This window comes from Lithobates pipiens, unplaced genomic scaffold (genome assembly GCF_037356315.1).
Source record: "Lithobates pipiens isolate NorthernLeopardFrog02 unplaced genomic scaffold, aLitPip1_a1.2 Scaffold_18, whole genome shotgun sequence".
Lineage (NCBI taxonomy): Eukaryota > Metazoa > Chordata > Amphibia > Anura > Ranidae > Lithobates > Lithobates pipiens.
The window spans coordinates 637,270,715-637,289,800 of record NW_027507758.1 but is presented as its reverse complement, the minus strand read 5'-3'; the positions used below and the strand labels follow the sequence as shown (position 1 = coordinate 637,289,800).

Here is a 19,086-nt window from a genome sequence, read left to right as displayed (position 1 = left end):
GTTAATAGCAGGGATTTGCTTCTTGGAGGGAGTTTGATTGGATGAAGGGAGATTCTCTTCATAATTAGAAATCATTGCTGGGGGAGAAGGTGTTAACTGAGGGAGATATTTTTGCTTGGGGGGTCGGTTTAGAGATGGGGGTGTTTAATTTTTGGCGGGGATATTTGAGGGAGGGAGATAGTTTACAGTGGGAATCTTTGCTTGGAGAGAGAAGGTTCTTAGGAAGGAGGTTTTTTTTTTTCCTTTAAAAGAGATTTTTTTTTTTTTAAATTATACTTACCCAGGTGGATGGAGCATCGATCCAATGTTTCATCTGTCCCCATCTGCTTCTAAACCCAACAACAGAGAGCAATTAAAGACCATTGATCACTCAGTTCTCTGCCTTCAGTGAGCAAAGAGTGGTAACTGTCAGTCCCTGGCTCTGCCCCCCCCTCCCCAAGCTCACTGGAATGCCAGGCTATGCAGGGGGCACGGGCGGCTGGGTCAGGGCCTCTGCGGTTCACTGAGACACTGAGCGAGCTGAAGGTCCAGGCATCTGGGGGAATCCTGACTTTAAAGTTAGGATCTCTCCACAGCCTGGACCTGCTGAGCGGTGTCAGCTGACAGTGAGCTATAGCTGGCTGTCGGCTAAAAATGGGTCACAAAAGTGCTGAATGAACTGCACTCCTCCCCAGGAGAAGTACAACATGCACATCACCGGCTGCTTTCCACGTGGATATCTCCTAAACACCACAAGTTCAGGAGATATTCACTCACGGTACCTACAGATAAGCGTTAATATAGGCTTATAAGGTACAAGTTCAAAAGCCGGGTTTGCTACAGTTTAAGACTGAATAAAAGCCAACCATATTAACCAGGTGCAAAGGGCATGATCCTGTGGTAGGTAGGCAGTGCACAATATTTTTTTTTTCATCTCTTAAAACATTTCATCAGAATTTCCGATGGCACACTTAAACCTAATTTCCAATGGCAAACTTAAAATCTTTGAGGGCCTCCAAAACAAGTTCCTGCTGCCTAATTCCCTGCGCTTTAGATTCTTCCAAGTGTGCCACGCAGCTCGAACTCAGTTCCGTCAACCTTTACCACAGTCTACCCCCAATGTCATTATGGCAGTAGTTAAGGGTGAAGGTTGATTTCAGATTTTTATGTCATGCTCCTAACCCCATCATCAACCACGCTAGCCTTCAACCTTAAACCAAGATGGGAAAGAGAGGTAGGTCCAATAGAGGATGAGCAGTGGAGTGAAGCCCTGGATTCATGCAAGACTGTATCCCCCAAACTTTTCTGACAGGTTGACCCAGCTGTATATTGTACACCGAGCATATCTCACCCCCCTAAAAGTCACCCACTTTAGGCAACAGTCTTCTACCTCGTGTGCAATGTGTAACCAGGCGACGGGCACATTCTTCCATTTAATCTGGGCATGTCCGGTCCTTCAGAGTCTATGGAAGCCTACTGTAGATTTTCCTCCTACGACGACATGGGGTCCCCTTTGACCCTTGACCCCAAACAATGCCTGTTGGGGATATTCCCTGACTCGGAGATATACAAATTCACTAAAACATTCCTGCATGAAATACTGTTCTCTACCAAAATAATTATAGCCAGACAGTGGATGAGACCCATTCCCCCCAGCTTTAATGACTGGAAAATAGATATAAATAATACACTCCCCTACAAAAAGTTTATATACATTAACAGAGGTTGTCCAGACAAAATCTGGGATAGGTGGCTTGCGTCTGCGGACTCATGCACTGGGGGTTCCTAGGGACATGACGGCTCCAAGCGTGGAATCTCCCGAATAGTATAGACAGAAGGTTTTCCACCCAATTGATAGTCGCTGATTCCATTGTTCAACCTGTATAAGTTCCTGTCATGTTGTATTGTTATTTGCATATAACAAATATCTTTGTTATATGCATTTCTCCGGTATTGCCGTATAACCTGCAGAAATATGTTCAAACTCTAAATTGTTTAATAAAAACTTTTTTATCAAAAAAAAAAGAACATTTCAAAAAATTTCTTAGTACACATTTTTTTTAAGGTTTAAATAAATCACTGAATTTACTGCCCACCACAATATGTTGCCCCTTGCACCTGCTCAACTTGCACAGTGAGGTTAGCAAAGATCCAGTCTTGGGTCTCATTCATGCATCCTACATGATCAGGGGCGGACTGACCATTCGGACACTCGGGCACTGCCCCGAGGGCCCCAAGGGCCACTAGGGGGCCCCATCAGGGTTGCTAGCCTCAGTAAAACCAGGGACAGTATGTAAAAATCTGTGTTTTTTACATCTGTCTCTGAAATGTGCCTTACCGACATCCTTTTGGTCTAACAAATCCTGAGATTATAGCTACCCCACCTCTCCAGTACCTTCTCAGCCAATAGAAACATGTCTGTGTATACTGTGTGTACATGTATGTGTATACTGTGTGGCCCCATAATCTCTGATTGCCTGGGTGCCCCATAATCTCCGATTGCCGGGGGGCACCATGAGTTGTCAGTCCGCCCCTGTACATGACCATGGTGCAAGTATACTGTGAATACCTGCACCCGGGATCTCAGATATTCCACTATCTGCTCAGCCTGTACACCTGAGTGATGGGCTGAAAAGAGCCAACGCTGTCTGCTGCTGCAAAACGTGTATCCATTCATAAGTGTGCGCAGCCTATTGCATTAGGGCAGTGATGGTGAACCTTGGCACCCCAGATGTTTTGGAACTACATTTCCCATGATGCTCATGCACTCTGCAGTATAGGTGAGCATTGTGGGAAATGTAGTTCCAAAACATCTGGGGTGCCAAGGTTCGCCATCACTGCATTAGGGTGTGCACCCCAAAGCTCAAACACACACATCTTTCTCTGCAGCCTCAGCTGCACGGGACAGTAAATGAATGGGAAGTGCTCTGTGATGAGCGGCTTCCTGTTCATTCACAAACTGAAGCATAGTAAACAGAGTCGTCACAGTGAATGTGTTCACGGTGTTCATTTAGAAAAGGAAGGGGCTGGTAAATTACACATTTATCGGCCCCTTCCTCCACGCTCCATCCAGAAGCCTACCCCACAGCAGCCGGGGGAAGAGGAGGGAAGCCAGCAGCACTGCAGCGTGGGGAGGGGGGACAACAAGGGGGGAGGCCTGGGCAGTAGGGAGAATTGACACGGCACATAAGGGTTGATTTACTAAAACTGGAGAGTGCAAAATCTGGTGAAGCTCTGCAACCAATCAGCGCCCGGGGTTTTTTTTTTTTGCCAAAGCTTAATTGAACAAGCCAGAGTCAGTAGCTGATTGACTACCATGCACAGCTGCATCGGATTTTGCACTCTCTGGTTTTAGTAAATCAAACCCATAGTGATTAGGCACTTGGCACACCCCCTGTGCACGCCTATGTATCCAGTCCACATGTATCTGCACATCCAGTGGTGACCTGCAGGTAGGGATACATTTTTTGCCCTTGGATAAAATCTCTCTGCACCCAGGGTCTGAAATTTGTCCCTAACAGTGGGTAACCACTGTGACCCACGGTTTGTTAGTGTGTCGCTCAGGCTCAATCGATGTGGGGAGTAATGTAGATGATACCGAATGTGCTGCAGGAGTGTAGACGAGGGATGGAGCGCATCCCAGCTCCTGTAGTCACTGAAGGGAAGAGATAAAAGAACATCCCTGGTGGCGCACATCCACAGAGTCCTATGGTAATGTAGTAGTGATGGGAGAGACTACCCCAGCCCGGGTTCCGGGTTACCCCTTTTAAAATGGCCGTTGGCTTAAAATGGTCGCTACCAGAATCTCCTAAGATGTCCGCCAATTACAAGTTGTAGTTTTCTTCCCAAAATGGCATCTCGCTATGGTGGAGCTGTGTCCTGGCATCACTGAGGAGCCAGATGATGCTTTTCTGATGTACAGATGATATGTGCGGTTGAGTGTATATTCCATGCACTCTATCCGAGTCTATTTGACTTGTCCTATTATTAGTGGCGAACAATACGCTCATAAAAGCATTACTAAGTCTAGCCCAGAAGGTGGACTCTTCCTTTTCATTGGTGGACTTGTTTAACCATCTAATCTACACTATATTACCAAAAGTATTGGGACCCCTGCCTTTACACGCACATGAACTTTAATGGCATCCCAGGCTTAGTCCGTAGGGTTCAATATTGTGTTGGCTCCCCCTTTGCATCTATAGCAGCCCCCCCCCTGCCCCAAAGCACTCATGTTGGGGGCAGGTGGCATGATAAGAAGGGGGGGGGGGGGGCGCTCGCTCATCCCCTGCTTTCCTGACCTACCAGAGTGAATGCTTGGATAACGGTCTGGTATAGGTTTTGGGGAACCCTGTGTCGTCATTTTTAACTGGCACTTTTTTTATTCAGCCGTCAGCGGGGAAACCCACATTGACAGCTGATGGCTTATCGGTTAAGGATGCCATGGCCGGGTCCCCGGCCCCGCTCCTTAACAACCAGCTTACATTGTGCCCTGATTGGGCAAAGCTTTGCCCAATCAGGGCATAGAAGCATGGTGTTTGGCTGGGCGAACACTCTACAAATTCAGGTGTTCGGAAAACAGCTCGGGCCAAACTGTTCGCCCAACACTAAACACTAAGTGTATAATGACATTACCAATAAACAAGCATACGATAATTTTGTGACTGAGTCTGTCTTGGGTATTATCATATTTTAGGTCATGATCATGTCTTTTCATATAGTATTATATGTGAAACAGTGAGCTTCCTTTTGATACATTTCCATCAACGCTTACTCTAAATAAGCTGCAGTGTTGTCAATAGTTCCCTATACATATAATGAACTATAGAGGATGCACACATACATATACCCATACTAGTATTCCTAATTGGATATACATTGTAAAGTGTCCACATATTTTTAGTGTTAGCAGTTGTATCGACTTTGTGACCTCTTGATTTATTTTATTATTCTTTTCTCGTCACATTAGAGCAGGGGTCTCCAAACTTTTCAAAAAAAGGACCCGTTTATTGTCCTTCAGACTTTAGGAGGGCCGGATTTTGGCCAGCAGGGGTAGAAAATGTCACAGGAGTGAGAATAAATATGTCCTCAGGGTTGGTGGTCAATAGGAGGAGAAGTATTCCCCCTATTAGTAGGAGGAATAGTATCCCATCGTTGGTATCGGTGGAAGAAATAGTGCCCCATTGTTGGTGTCAGTGGGAGGAATAGTGCCCCGAGTGCCACATAAAGGCTAGCAAAGGGCCACATTTGGCCCTCGGGCTGCAGTTTGAACACCCCTGCATTAGAGGATACATAGAACTTTTTCCCGCTGTCCTTCAGTTGGTGAAATAATAGATACCGCCATTGTCTAAACTAGACATGTGCATGACGAAAAAAGGTGTTTTGTTTCATTTTGATTCGTTAGTCTAGTTATTTTGTTTAGTTAAACTCAGATGATTTGTCCAATTCATATTCAGAATTCATATTCAGAATTTTAGAATTTACCGATTTTTTTTAAAAAAAAATTTTTTTATTCCGAACGTTCAAATCAATACATTTTCAAATCGGTCAAAACGAAAATGTTACATTGTTTTTGATTCGAATGCAGCAAAGTGAACAAACAAAAGAAAAATCTTCATCAAATGATTACAATGACTCTTTAAAGAGGAAGTGAACCCTGATGAGTTTACTTCCTCTTTCATTCCCTGCAAAGGTAAAGCATAATGGACTACTATGCATCGCCCAGTAGTCCATTATGTGTCACTTACCTGACACAGGAGCCAGCGAAGTCCCCGCTGTCCCCTGTAGTCCGCCGCATCCATCTTCTAGGTGGGTCTCGCTGCTCCGCCGCTGTCATTCGGCGAAGCCGCGATGACGTCACTCCCGCACATGCGCACGGGAGCAGCCACTCGCAGCATATCGCCGTTGACCGCTGCGCCCTCAGTGCGCCTGCGCGCCGCTGTCTACGGCGCATGCGCCGTAGACAGCAGTGCCTGTCTTTCGGCAAATATCGTGTAGGTTTAGGAGATATTTATTGGACCTACAGGTAAGCCTTAATCTAGGCTTACCTGTAGGTCAAAGTGTGTTGTAAGGGTTTACAACCACTTTAAATCACCTTTGGCTTAACAAAAACAGCATTATTTCGAAATGGTACTCTAATAACACACCCAGTATTTGATTTCAGCAATATGTAGTTAAAATTCGACTGGAGTTCAATGTAGAATTTCCGAAATTCAGACAAATTTTGCAACGTTATTCAAAGCATTTGGTAAAATTAGTTTATATTATAATTCAGGTATTATAAAAACGATAATTCTCCGGCTCTACAAGACTCTGGTCCAGCCGCACCTGGAGTATGCTGTCCAGTTCTGGGCACCAGTCCTCAGGAAGGATGTACTGGAAATGGAGCGACTAGAAAGAAGGGCAACAAAGCTAATAAAGGATCTGGAGGATATTAGATATGAGGAAAGGTTGTGAGCACTGAACTTATTCTCTCTGGAGAAGAGACGCTTGAGAGGGGATAAGATTTCAATATACAAATACCGGACTGGTGACCCCACAATATATAAATACCGTACTGGTGACCCCACAATATATAAATACCGGACTGGTGACCCCACAATATATATATAAATACTGGACTGGTGACCCCACAATAGGGATAAAACTTTTTCGCGAAAGGGAGTTTAACAAGACTCGTGGCCATTTATTAAAATTAGAAGAAATTAGGTCTAACCTTAAACTATGTAGCGGGTTCTCTACTGTAAAAGCGGCAAAGATGTGGAATTCCCTTCCACAGGCGGTGGTCTCAGCGGGGGGCATCGATAGTTTCAAGAAACTATTAGATAATCACCTGAACGACCGCAACATACAGGGATATACAATGTAATACTGACATATAGTCACTCACATAGATTGGACTTGATGGACTTGTGTTTTTTTTCGACCTCACCCATGTAACTATGTAATCAGATGTATCCGAATCTCTGAATAATGAAAAGATACGTCCAAATATTAATTCAGAACAAAACAAACCATACATGTCTAGTCTAAACAGTCCAAGGAAAATGAATTTTCTTCACCTGAGCAAACATGTTTGTCCTTTCCACGGATCCATGTCTGTGATCTCTGAAGTTCACATAATAACAGAGGTATAGTTTTATTTCACTTTCATTCTGTTTATGTGAGAAGAAACTGTGTCTACTTTGATTGAGATTTCTTCAGCTGATTTGAGGTGTCCCTGTCATCCGGGTGTATTTACAGGGAGTCAATAGTGGCTCTTTATCTCAACAGTCCTTCCCAGGTATTATATCATTAACTTAACCCAAGAGTTCACAGAAAGTTCGTCTTTTCATTTTTCATAGAATAAACTGAGAGAACTATGGTAAAATATTTTTTTTTCTTCATAGAAATTCTAACACTTGTGTGCCCTTCACCTTCCTGTGCACCCATTGCTGGAGTCCCACCGCTGATCCCTCAGCCTCCTCTTACTGCCAGCCTGGCTACAGCCTGAGTACCACCAGGGAAAGCCTGAATGCTCCCGCCACAGAGCGCTGGACCTTTATTACACAGTCAGAACATGTGGTGTTTTATTCACCTGCACGACAACAATAAAATTGAAGCCCCCTCACTGCTGTCACCTCCTTGGCCCCTCTGTCAAACTGATGGTGTTCAGATTAAAACAACTGCACAAGCCCGGTATGGGAGGGCCGCTTGTACTGCCTTATCAGCGGCCCTGCCTCTAAGTGTTTGTGATAGCTTCCACCACAAAATGTTCTCAGCCAATGAAAGGTAATGACTCCATTTTTATTTTTCTACTGCTATCAATGGCCAACACGGTACAACACTTCATCCATGTCTTTGGTGATCTCTGATCTCCTTATCAACTGTTTCTTCCATGACGAAGATCAGCCATGGAGTATATCTGAGGTGTATATCAGGGTGTGCTTCTTCCCCACATGAGAGCTGGGATGTCCAGCAACATTCATATAGAAGACATTTCCCGCACTCAAGGCACTAATACACCTCAAATGTTGTGTGGGATCCCTGATGTACAGGAAGACAGGACTTCAGTGAGGAGCAATTCCCTCACTCAGGACAGGAATACGGCTTCTCCCCCGTGTGAGATTTCTGATGCCTGTAAAGATTGTACTTCTCTGAAAAACATTTCCCGCACTCAGGACAGGAATGCGGCTTCTCCCCCGTGTGATATCTCTGATGTTTGTAAAGACCGGACCTGTCTGAAAAACATTTCCCGCACTCAGGACAAAAATAAGGCTTTTCCCCTGTGTGAGATCTCTGATGTCTGCAAAGATGGGACTTCATTGAAAAACATTTCCCGCACTCAGGACAGGAATGCAGCTTTTCCCCCGTGTGAGATCTCTGATGTCTGTAAAGATCAGACTTTTGTGAAAAACATTTCCCGCACTCATCACAGGAATACGGCTTCTCCCCGGTGTGAGATCTCTGATGTATGGAAAGATGTGACTTCTGTGAAAAACATTTCCCACACTCAGGACATGAATGAGGCTTTTCTCCCGTGTGAGATCTCTGGTGTATGTAAAGATTAGACTTGTGTGAAAAACATTTCCCGCATTGAGGACAGGAATACGGCTTTTCCCCTGTGTGAGACCTCTTATGCACATTAAGATTGGATTCAAAACGGAAACCCTTCCCACACTCAGTACAGGAAAATCTCTTCTCTGTTGGAAGGACGGCCCCGTCCCGCACAGTCTGAGGTTCCTCAGGATAAGAGGAATACGATGGTCCATCTACACTGTGTGGTGCCGGATGGACATTTGAGGTAGTCGGGTTTTCTCCTGGACTATACTGTGTGATGTCCTCATCTTCTACTTTACAGTCTGGAGACAAAATGAGACAATCCTCTGAGGTTTTCCTCATCTCCCGTCCATCTACTAAAATAGAAATACAAAGATTATTACTAGACATGAGCTGATTGGTTCCCCTAAACCAGGACTCCGCCCACATCAGGCAGCTTTGTCTCTGAGAATCTTACAATTCCCCCCTCAAGGTAACTAGTAAATGGGTCCTCTGATCTCCTACCAGATCATTTCTTTATTCATGGATCTTAGTCAGAGAGTGAGGAAACAACGAGAACTGTCTTTTATAGGAGTGACAGTGATGAGGGGATTATAGGACGAGTGTCCCCTCCCCCTCTATCACTCATTGCCATCTTCCCAACACAAGAAGTCCTGCACTTCCTTATTTAGTCCATGATTTAGTCATGAATAACAGCGGGGCTGAGCCCCACCAGAGGTCAGAGGGTGAGGATGGGGGGAAAACAACTCAGTAGTGTTGGGCAAACTGTTTGGTCCGAGCATGAGTTCCAGCCAAACATTGGCTGTTTTCCCTATTTGGGGAACACCTGAATTTGCAGGGTGTTCCACAGGTGTTTGCCCCAGTCAAACACCCTGCATGCTGCACAGTGCATTCTGCTCCCTGATTGGGCAAAGCTTTGCCCAATCACGGCACAGTAGAAGCTGGTTGTTAAGGAATGGGGCCAGGAAACCAATCGCAGTGTCCTCAGCACCAGATGAGTCAATGGGCTGGTGCCCCCCAGTCGATACCAGACCCTTATCTGAGCATGTAGCCTGGCAAGGGCCTTATCCCCACAACCCTGGCCAGTGGTTGCCGGGGTCTGCGGGCAGGGGGCTTTTTGGTACATGGAAGCTCCCTTTAAGAAGGGGGCCACCCAGATCCCGCCCCCCCATGTGAATGAATATGGATACCTACACACACACACACACACACACACACCAAAAAAAGTGTCAAAAAGTAATAAAAACACAGAGACCGTTTTTGACAAATCCTTTATTAACCACTTAACAACCGCCCATTGCCGATTAACGGCTTCAGGGCGGTTGTTTAACTCTTAGAGGCCGTTAATTAACGGCCTCCCAGAATTCTGCTCTCGCGCGCCCCCTGGGGCGCGCACTCGAGAGCATCCGTGACCGCCGGGTCCACAGGACCCGGTGCATCACGAATCACGGTAAACGGCCGCTCAGCGCGGCCGTTTACTACGTGATCGCTCCGTCAAATGACGCCGGTTCCTCCCTCCCCCTCTCTGTACCGATCGGTACAGCGGAGGGGGAAGAGATCGGTGTCAGCAGCGATGTGGGCTGCATCTGCAGTGCCCACATCGCTGCGCACCGAAAATTAACCCCTCAATTCCCTGCCAACACTCTGAAATACCCTGCCATTACTCTGCATTACTCTGCAATACCCTGCCATTACTCTGCATTACTCTGCAATACCCTGCCATTACTCTGCATTACTCTGCAATACCCTGCCATTACTCTGCATTACTCTGCAATACCCTGCCATTACTCTGCATTACTCTGCAATACCCTGCCATTACTCTGCATTACTCTGCATTACTCTGCATTACTCTGCATTACCCTGCCATTACTCTGCATTACCCTGCAATACCCTGCCATTACTCTGCATTACTCTGCAATACCCTGCCATTACTCTGCAATACCCTGCCATTACCCTGCCATTACTCTGCAATACCCTGCCATTACTCTGCATTACTCTGCATTACTCTGCAATACCCTGCCATTACTCTGCATTACTCTGCAATACCCCCATTACTCTGCATTACTCTGCATTGCCCTGCAACGCTCTGCATTGCCCTGCAACGCTCTGCATTACCCTGCAACGCTCTGCATTACTCTGCATTGCCCTGCAATGCTCCGCATTGCCCTGCAACGCTCCGCAATGCCCTGCAACGCTCCGCAATGCCCTGCAACGCTCCGCATTGCCCTGCAACGCTCCGCAATGCCCTGCAACGCTCCGCATTGCCCTGCAACGCTCCGCAATGCCCTGCAACGCTCCGCAACACCTTGCAACGCTCTGCAATACCCTGCAACACTCTGCAACACTCTGCAATACCCTGCAACACTCTGCAACACTCTGCAATACCCTGCAACACTCTGCAACACTCTGCAATACCCTGCAACACTCTGCAATACCCTGCAACACCTTGCAACACTCTGCAATACCCTGCAACACTCTGCAATACCCTGCAACACTCTGCAATACCCTGCAACGCCCTGCAACACTCCGCAAGGCCCTGCAACGCCCTGCAACACTCCGCAAGGCCTGCAACACCTTGCAACACTCTGCAATACCCTGCAACACTCTGCAATACCCTGCAACACTCTGCAACACCCTGCAACGCCCTGCAACACTCCGCAAGGCCCTGCAACACTCCGCAAGGCCCTGCAACACTCCGCAAGGCCCTGCAACACTCCGCAAGGCCCTGCAACACTCCGCAAGGCCCTGCAACACTCCGCAAGGCCCTGCAACACTCCACAATGCCCTGCAACACTCCACAATGCCCTGCAACACTCCACAATGCCCTGCAACACTCCGCAACACCTTGCAACACTCTGCAATACTCTGCAACACTCTGCAATACTCTGCAACGCTTTGCAATACCCTGCAATACCCTGCAACACTCTGCAACACCCGCCAATACCCTGCAACACTCTGCAATGCTCTGCAACACCCTCCAATACCCTGCAACACTCTGCAATGCTCTGCAACACCCGCCAATACCCTGCAATGCAATACTCTGCAACGCCATACTCTGAGATACCCAGCCATACTCTGAGATACCCAGCCATAGTCGGTGATACCCTGCATTACCCAGCCATAGACATCCCCCCCCTCCCGCCGCCCTCCGGTGCTTCTACCGAATCGCTAATACGATCAAAGACAGAATCTTTTTTTTTTTTTTTTTTTTTTTTCAGGCTTCCCAGCTTAGAGGTGAGATGCGGGGTCTTATTGACCCCACATCTCACTGTAAAGAGGACCTGTCATGCCATATTCCTATTACAAGGGATGTTTACATTCCTTGTAATAGGAATAAAAGTGATCAAAAAAATTATTTTTGGGGAAAAAAATGTCAAACTAAAATAAATAAAGTAAAATGAACAATAAAAAAAAATGTTTTTTTTTAAAGTGCCCCTGTCCCCATGTGCTCGCATGCAGAAGCGAACGCATACGTAAGTCCCGCCCACATATGAAAACGGTGTTCAAACCACACATGTGAGGTATCGCTGCGAACGTTAGAGCGAGAGCAATAATTCTAGCCCTAGACCTCCTCTGTAACTCAAAACATATAACCAGTAAAAAAAAAATTAAATCGTCGCCTATGGGGATTTTTAAGTAGCGACGTTTGGCGCCATTCCACGAGCGTGTGCAATTTTGAAGAGTGGCATATTAGGTATCTATTTACTCAGTGTAACTTCATCTTTCACATTATGGAAAAATTGGGCTAACTTTACTGTGTTTTTTTTTTTTAAGCCCAAAACTGTTTTTTTTCCAAAAAAAAGCATTTGAAAAATTACTGCGCAAATACCGTGCGAGATAAAAAGTTGCAAAGACCACCATTGTATTCTCCAGGGTGTTTGCTAAAAAAAACATATATAATGTTTTGGGGTTCTCTGTAATTTTCTAGCAAATAAATGATGATTTTTACATGTAGGAGAGAAATGTCAGAATTGTCCTGGGTGCTCCAGAACACCTGATGGCGCTCCCTGCATGTTGGGCCTCTGTATGTGGCCACACTGTGTAAAAGTCTCACACATGTGGTATCGCCACACTCGGGAGTAATAGCAGAATGTGTTTTGGGGTGTAATTTGTGGTATGCATATGCTGTGTGAGAAATAAACTGATAATATGACAATTTTGTGAAAAAAAAAAAAAAAAGAAAAATCTTGATTTTGCAAAGAATTGTGGGAAAAAATGACAACTTCAAAAAACTCATCATGCCTCTTACTAAATACCTTGGAATGTCTTCTTTCCAAAAAGGGGTCATTTGGGGGGTATTTGTACTTTTCTGGCATGTTAGGGTCTCAAGAATTGAAATAGGCCGTCAGTACTTCAGGTGTGATAAATTTTCAGATATTGGCACCATAGCTTGTGGACTCTATAACTTTCACAAAGACCAAATAATATCCACCAATTTGTACTTATTTTTACCAAAGATATGTAGTAGTATACATTTTGGCCAAAATTTATGAAGAAAAAATTACTAATCTGCTAAATTTTCTAACAGAAACAAAGAAAAATTCATTTTTTTACAGAATTTTCGGTATTTTTTCCTTTATAGCACAAAAAATAAAAAACCCAGCGGTGATTAAATACCACCAAAAGAAAGCTCTATTTGTGTGAAAAAAAGGACAAAAATTTCATATAGGTCCAGTGTTGCATGACTGAGTAATTGTCATTCAAAATGCAAGAGCACCGAAAGCTGAAAATTGGTCTGGTTATTAAGGGTGTTTAAGTGCCCAGTGGTCAAGTGGTTAAAAAATAAAAAAAACAATGTCCCTCGCTGTAGATCCATTGTCAATCATGCCGCCCGCTGCACCCGAAAAATAACAAAAAAATGCTCTGTCTTCATAGACTGCCAAATGCCTTCTCTGCTGTTTGACAGTTCTTACATATGGAAGGGGCGAGGCCACCCAATGATGTCACCTGTGGCCTCGCCCCCCTTGTGCGCTGGCCTGTGACATCACAAGGGGGCGGTGCAATCTTATCTATATAACAGGGATATGCAATTAGCGGACCTCCAGCAGTTGGAGAACTACAAGTCCCACGAGGCATAGCAAAACTCTGACAGCCACAAGCATGACACCCAGAGGCAGAGGCATGATGGGACTTGTAGTTTTGCAACATCTGGAGGTCTGCTAATTGCAGATCCCTGCTATATAAGAACTGTCAAACAGCGAAGGAGGCATTCTGCGGTCAGCCATCAAAGAGCTTTTTTTTTTTTTTTTTTCTTCAGGTTGGTAGGTGGCGTGATTCATGATGGATCTGGATCTACATCGGGGGACACTATTTTTTTTTTTTTTTAATAAAGAACTTGTCAAAAATTGTCTCTGTGCTTTTATTGCTTTTAACCCTTTTTTGGTGAATGCGTAGGGGGTACAATGTACCACATACTCATTTATATAGGTTGGCTTCCAGATTCCGATAACCCCCTCATCTGCAGACCCCCACAAACACAGCCCAGGGTTGTGGGGAAGAGACCTTTGCCTCATCAACTTGGGGAGAAGGTGCTTTGAGGTGGTGGGGCAGAGCCTCCCCTGCTCCAAAGCAACTCGCCATGTTGAGGGCATGTTGCCTGGTATGGTTCAGGAGGGGGTGGGGGAGCTCGTTTCTGACCTGAGAGGCTGCATGCTCAGATAAGGGTCTGGTATGGACTTTGGGGGGGACCCCATGCTGTTTTTTCCTCATTAGCCAGGTGCTGGCAATTGCAAGTCAAATTAAATGTGATGTGACTTGGGTTTTTTTTCGTTAGAATTGTCATTTTTGCTGCAGCTGCTTTTTTTTAAATTTTGGCGTGGGGTTATCCTAAAAATCCAAACTCGATGGTGTAGCCTGGGGGAACCCCACACCGTTTTTGTACCTTTCTTTTTCAATAGCTGGGATTTGATACCTGCAATTGCAACCACAAGTCAATTTAAATGTTATTTGGCTCCTTTTTTTTTTCCTTTAGAAATGTCAGTTTTACTACAGCAGGTTCTATACATGGTACAGATGCGCCACTTTCCAGGCAGAATAAGTGGACCACCCAGGCACTATATTTTTAATTTTTATTGTTGCACTTTAAGCATCATTAAAATCACTTCTTCTGAAAAAACTATCTTGCATCTATCAATGCAATTTTTTTTTTTGCATCGATAAATGTCCCCAGGGCAACACCCAGCCCCTCATACCCTTTTATGGCCAAATTACTTGTATATAAGCCTACAAAATGGGCACTGTTGATTTTTCCTGTTTGGCTCCCATAGACTTCAATGGGGTTCGCCGTTGGGGCTAGAACTTTTCCTTTGTTTAGGAGTTCTGCTCATCTCTACACCCAAGATGTAGACTGGACTGATCCCGAAGACCACCATCACTGGGTTATTGACTCCTCCCACATTATCAATTTTTGTTTAAGGTTCCAAAGTTTGAGGATATTATCACATTATTATCAAGATGTAAAAGTCTGTGCTCCAATCAAATCATCAGATATAAAATGTCCAGCTGGTAGGAAATGGGTGTAACAAAAGAGGATACATATTATGTGTATATAAGGAGTGGGTAGAGGGGAGAGAGCAGAAGTCAGGACTATGTAATGTACAACATACTGAATAAGATATAACAGATAGGACTATATAGTATTAGAATTATGTAATGTACAACATAGAGTATATATAGCAGGGGTCAGAAGTATGTAATGTATTTAGTGTTAATGATTCACCTTTGCTGATCTTTGATGTCCCCGTTATTCCATCTACCTCTGCAGACTGCTGATCATCCCTCACTTCTGCTTTAACATCAACTTTTATATCTATTAGCTCTTCACCCTAAACCAAGAGAAAGATCAACAATAACATCTGTACAACATAAGCTTTAATATTGTGACATCACTAAAACGACAGTCCATGTTCTAGATGCTCCATCCCACCAACCTTGTAATGCTGAGGGATGGTGTGATCTTCCTGTGTGGAATCCGGGGAATACAGAGGACGGGGACATCTCTCTGATGGGTTCCTGGTATTAGGATGCTCAATCATATTCTTCTGGCCTTCTAAAAACTCCTCCATCACTCCATACTCATAATCCTCTGTATACTCTTTTTTTACAACAATATTATCATCCCCGAGGTATCCACTCTGAAAGATATAATAAAACATTCATTGTAACAAACCTGCTGTGTATAAATCAGAACTACCAATAATTGTCAATCATCTACCTGATGATGGTGGGGGATGGTGTGATCTTCCTGTGTGGAATCCCGGGAATACAGAGGACGGGGACATCTCTCTGGTGGGTTCCCATTACTGGATCCATCTGTAGGAAACACACACACTGACTGATGGAACATCTAGGTGGACTCTCCGTACTGCTCTCTCCTTTACAATAAAGTCTCCTCTTACCCGGTGATGTGAGGGGCGGCTGATTGTCCATCATGACGTCCTTGTAGAGATCCTTGTGTCCTTCTAAATACTCCCACTCCTCCATGGAGAAATAGACAGTGACATCCTGACACCTTATAGGAACCTGACACACACAATGATACAGTCACCATCCAGACACATCCCTTGTCTGTTACTGGATAATGTCCCAGAATTCCCAGCACCGCTCACCTCTCCTGTCAGCAGCTCCATCATCTTCTTGGTGACTTCTAGAATCTTCTCCATATTGTGTCTCTCAAGTTTCAAGGAGTCACATGGAGGCACTGTGATGGTCATATGATCACCGGACTTCACAAGAGGAAATCTCTGTATTGAGGAACCAATACGAATATCATGTTAGAATCCCAGAATCCTCCTTCTTTATTAATAGAGATATGAGTGATGTCATGTGACCTCCCAGAATCCTCCTCACCTCTCCGGTCAGCAGGTAGATGATCTCCAGGGTGAAGTTTAGTATTCTCTCAGTCATGTGACTCCGGTCCTCCTCCATCCTCATTGGGGCCGTCATTTGATCTATACAGGTCTCCTTGTAGACGGATAACTTTGGGAAATGAAAGTACTGTATTTTCTGGCGTATAAGACTATCTTTTACACTTAAAAAAAATGCCCAAAAATCAGGGGTCGTCTTATACGTCGGGTATACAATGCTGCCCGATGGATGTCAGCCCCCGGTGAGCGATGTATTCTATTAATGAATACAGAGCCTGCTTGGATTGGAGTAACAACCTCTGCCAATCCGAGCAGGCTACATAGAGTAGCCTATTGGGGGTTAGGGAGAGAGAGAGAGAGGGGAGAGAGAGAGAGAGAGAGAGGGGGGGAGAGAGAGAGAGGGGGGGGAGAGAGAGAGAGAGGAGGGGGAGAGAGAGAGAGAGGGGGGGGAGAGAGAGAGAGGGGGGGAGAGAGAGAGAGGGGGAGAGAGAGAGAGAGAGAGAGAGGCAAGGGCCGATGATGCTACAGCCTCTGCCAATCCAAGCAGGCGTTGTATTCATTAAAATAATACACCACTCACCATACTTCCCTGGGTAAATCCATTCACTGATCTCCTACTACTATACATCCTGCTGTTTGCCTTTGAGGTCCCAGGCACCCAAGAGGGACAGGTAAATCTGGGACATATGACAGGGGGGTTATTAAATGCATTTTGGTGGACAATTCCCATAGAATGTAACCCAAAAGTGGTATAGGTTTGGTTAGTGAAAAATTCGACTTTCCAGAGTTGTGGCATTCAATAGATCTCTGTTTGTGTTATTATTGTTTGATTTACTTTATGACATATCACAGCATCGCGTATGAGTTGTTGGCATTCTTGCTTTGTGTTTTTTAATGGTTCTAATATTTTTTTTAAATGGTGTTGCCTCAGAAGGGGGGTAGTCTTATACCGCGAGTATTGCCCAAAACCAATGTTTTCACTTGAAAAATAGGGGGTCGTCTTATACGCCCAGTCGCCTTATACGCCGGCAAATACGGTAAGAATTATTTGGATGGTATTGGTCACACAATAATAGGATGTGGATACACGCGTGCGTGTGTGCGTGTGTGTGTGTGGGGGGGGGGGGGGGTAATAGGAGGGTTGCTAGACATTTAACAACTATTGCCCCCATGGGGACACATTCTGTTTGGACTGTTTAGTGTTTGTAAACCTTTGAGGACTCGGGCCCCTCCTGGACTGTGGGATCAGATATTTCCATTTCTATGTTGGATTTGTTTGCTTTCTGAGCTGGTTTGCTCATCGTGTTGGCTGCATATTGTTATGATTGTCTCTTGGCTGCCTGTGTAGTGTAATAATTGCCCTTTGTAGGCCATGTACGGTCAGGATGGTCATTGTCTTGTCTATTTATTGTCAGTGATGTTTGTTTAGAGGAACATATTACTAGAATTTATCTCCAAAGTGAAGAGAACGTTCCGGCCCTGTAAGTGGGGAAATGTTCTGACCCTGAAGGGGTTAATCTAGGTTTCCACACTATATATGTGTGTATCATCATCTGCTGGAGATAAAAGACATCACAGTGACTATGGAGGAAGAGGACGGACATGACGGGGGGTTACTGGGTGTAAATAGAAAATAAGTTCTTCTTACCTTCTCCTCTGCCACTTCCAGCAACCTCTTCTCTCTACTTCCTCCCGATTCACCTCTCACCTGGAACTTCCTGTCTGTACCATACATCATTTCCTGTCTGTATTCCATAAAGACTTCCTGTCTGGGTAGAGGTGAGATCACCACCTTGTGGAGCTCAGAGGAACTGCCGGCCAGAGAAACATCTCGAAGTATGAACACGGCCTTGTGCTGTGTGTATGTGCTGTAAACCCAGGGCCGGCCCTACCATGGGACCCAATGGGACCATGGCTCCAGGCAGCATTTAACAGGGACGGCCACGGCAGGCAGGCCAGCAAGAAGTTACCACCAGCCAGCAATCCTGGATCATCAGTCAGCAAGAGACTCTCAGGGCTCGGAGCACAGCAGAGCTATGCACTGTGCTCTGTCTCCTGCACAGGTTGTTAGAATCACCTGCTGCCCGGCACCTAGCAATCAGTGGCCCTGCCTGCCCCATCATTCACAATGCTCAGCCTCTATGCCAATCAATTGCTCTGCCCACTGTCTTCCATCTTCCATCTCCAGTGTCACAGCATGAGGGAAGGAAGGGATGAGGACAGCGGCCTGTGCGGCTGTGCCTGGCCGTGACAAAATAGTAAGTTAATAAGTAAGTTACAATTGAGTTGGTGTTCGAGTCGAACGCATGTTCGCCCGTTCGGCCAAGCCAGAACTCTGTGGGCCGTTCACGCCAAATTTGCGTGGCGCTCGCAGTGCATTGCTGGCTCATGATTGGCCAAGCATGCACTGTGACCCCGCATGCTTGGCCAATCACAGCGCCGGCAGTGAGGAGAGCCATAATTGGCCACAGGCATGAATTAGTCTTGGATCACCACCAGCTACCAAGCACCTGAAGCTGATGTAACCGAATAATTTTTTTTAAAAATATCACATCCCTTCAAGACTGCCTGTGCTGATGCTGAGTGACTGTCCTGTTATGTTGACTGCCTGTCCTCTTCCTCCTCCACTGATATCTTGGAAGAACATTTTTGGTTCTGGGTGATGCCACCAGCCCAATTTTTCAGCCCCTGTTTAACAGGGGCGTGT

The 19,086-nt window shown here is 45.4% G+C and overlaps 2 protein-coding genes across 2 annotated transcripts in view; one reads left to right on the top strand and one right to left on the bottom strand.

Moving 5' to 3' along the window:
• The window catches only part of LOC143986894 (gastrula zinc finger protein XlCGF66.1-like), a 373,036-nt gene that overhangs the window by 152,287 nt on the left and 201,663 nt on the right, over window positions 1–19,086 (top strand). The gene's annotated exons all lie outside the window — the stretch shown is intronic.
• LOC143986895 (uncharacterized) overlaps window positions 1–19,086 on the bottom strand; it is a 127,759-nt gene that overhangs the window by 27,177 nt on the left and 81,496 nt on the right. Inside the window, 8 exon segments of the mRNA XM_077485301.1 lie at window positions 8,002–8,870; window positions 15,233–15,338; window positions 15,444–15,647; window positions 15,728–15,825; window positions 15,912–16,035; window positions 16,122–16,256; window positions 16,363–16,491; window positions 18,028–18,101. Of these exon segments, the coding sequence (XP_077341427.1) occupies window positions 8,002–8,870; window positions 15,233–15,338; window positions 15,444–15,647; window positions 15,728–15,825; window positions 15,912–16,035; window positions 16,122–16,256; window positions 16,363–16,491; window positions 18,028–18,101 (1,739 nt within the window).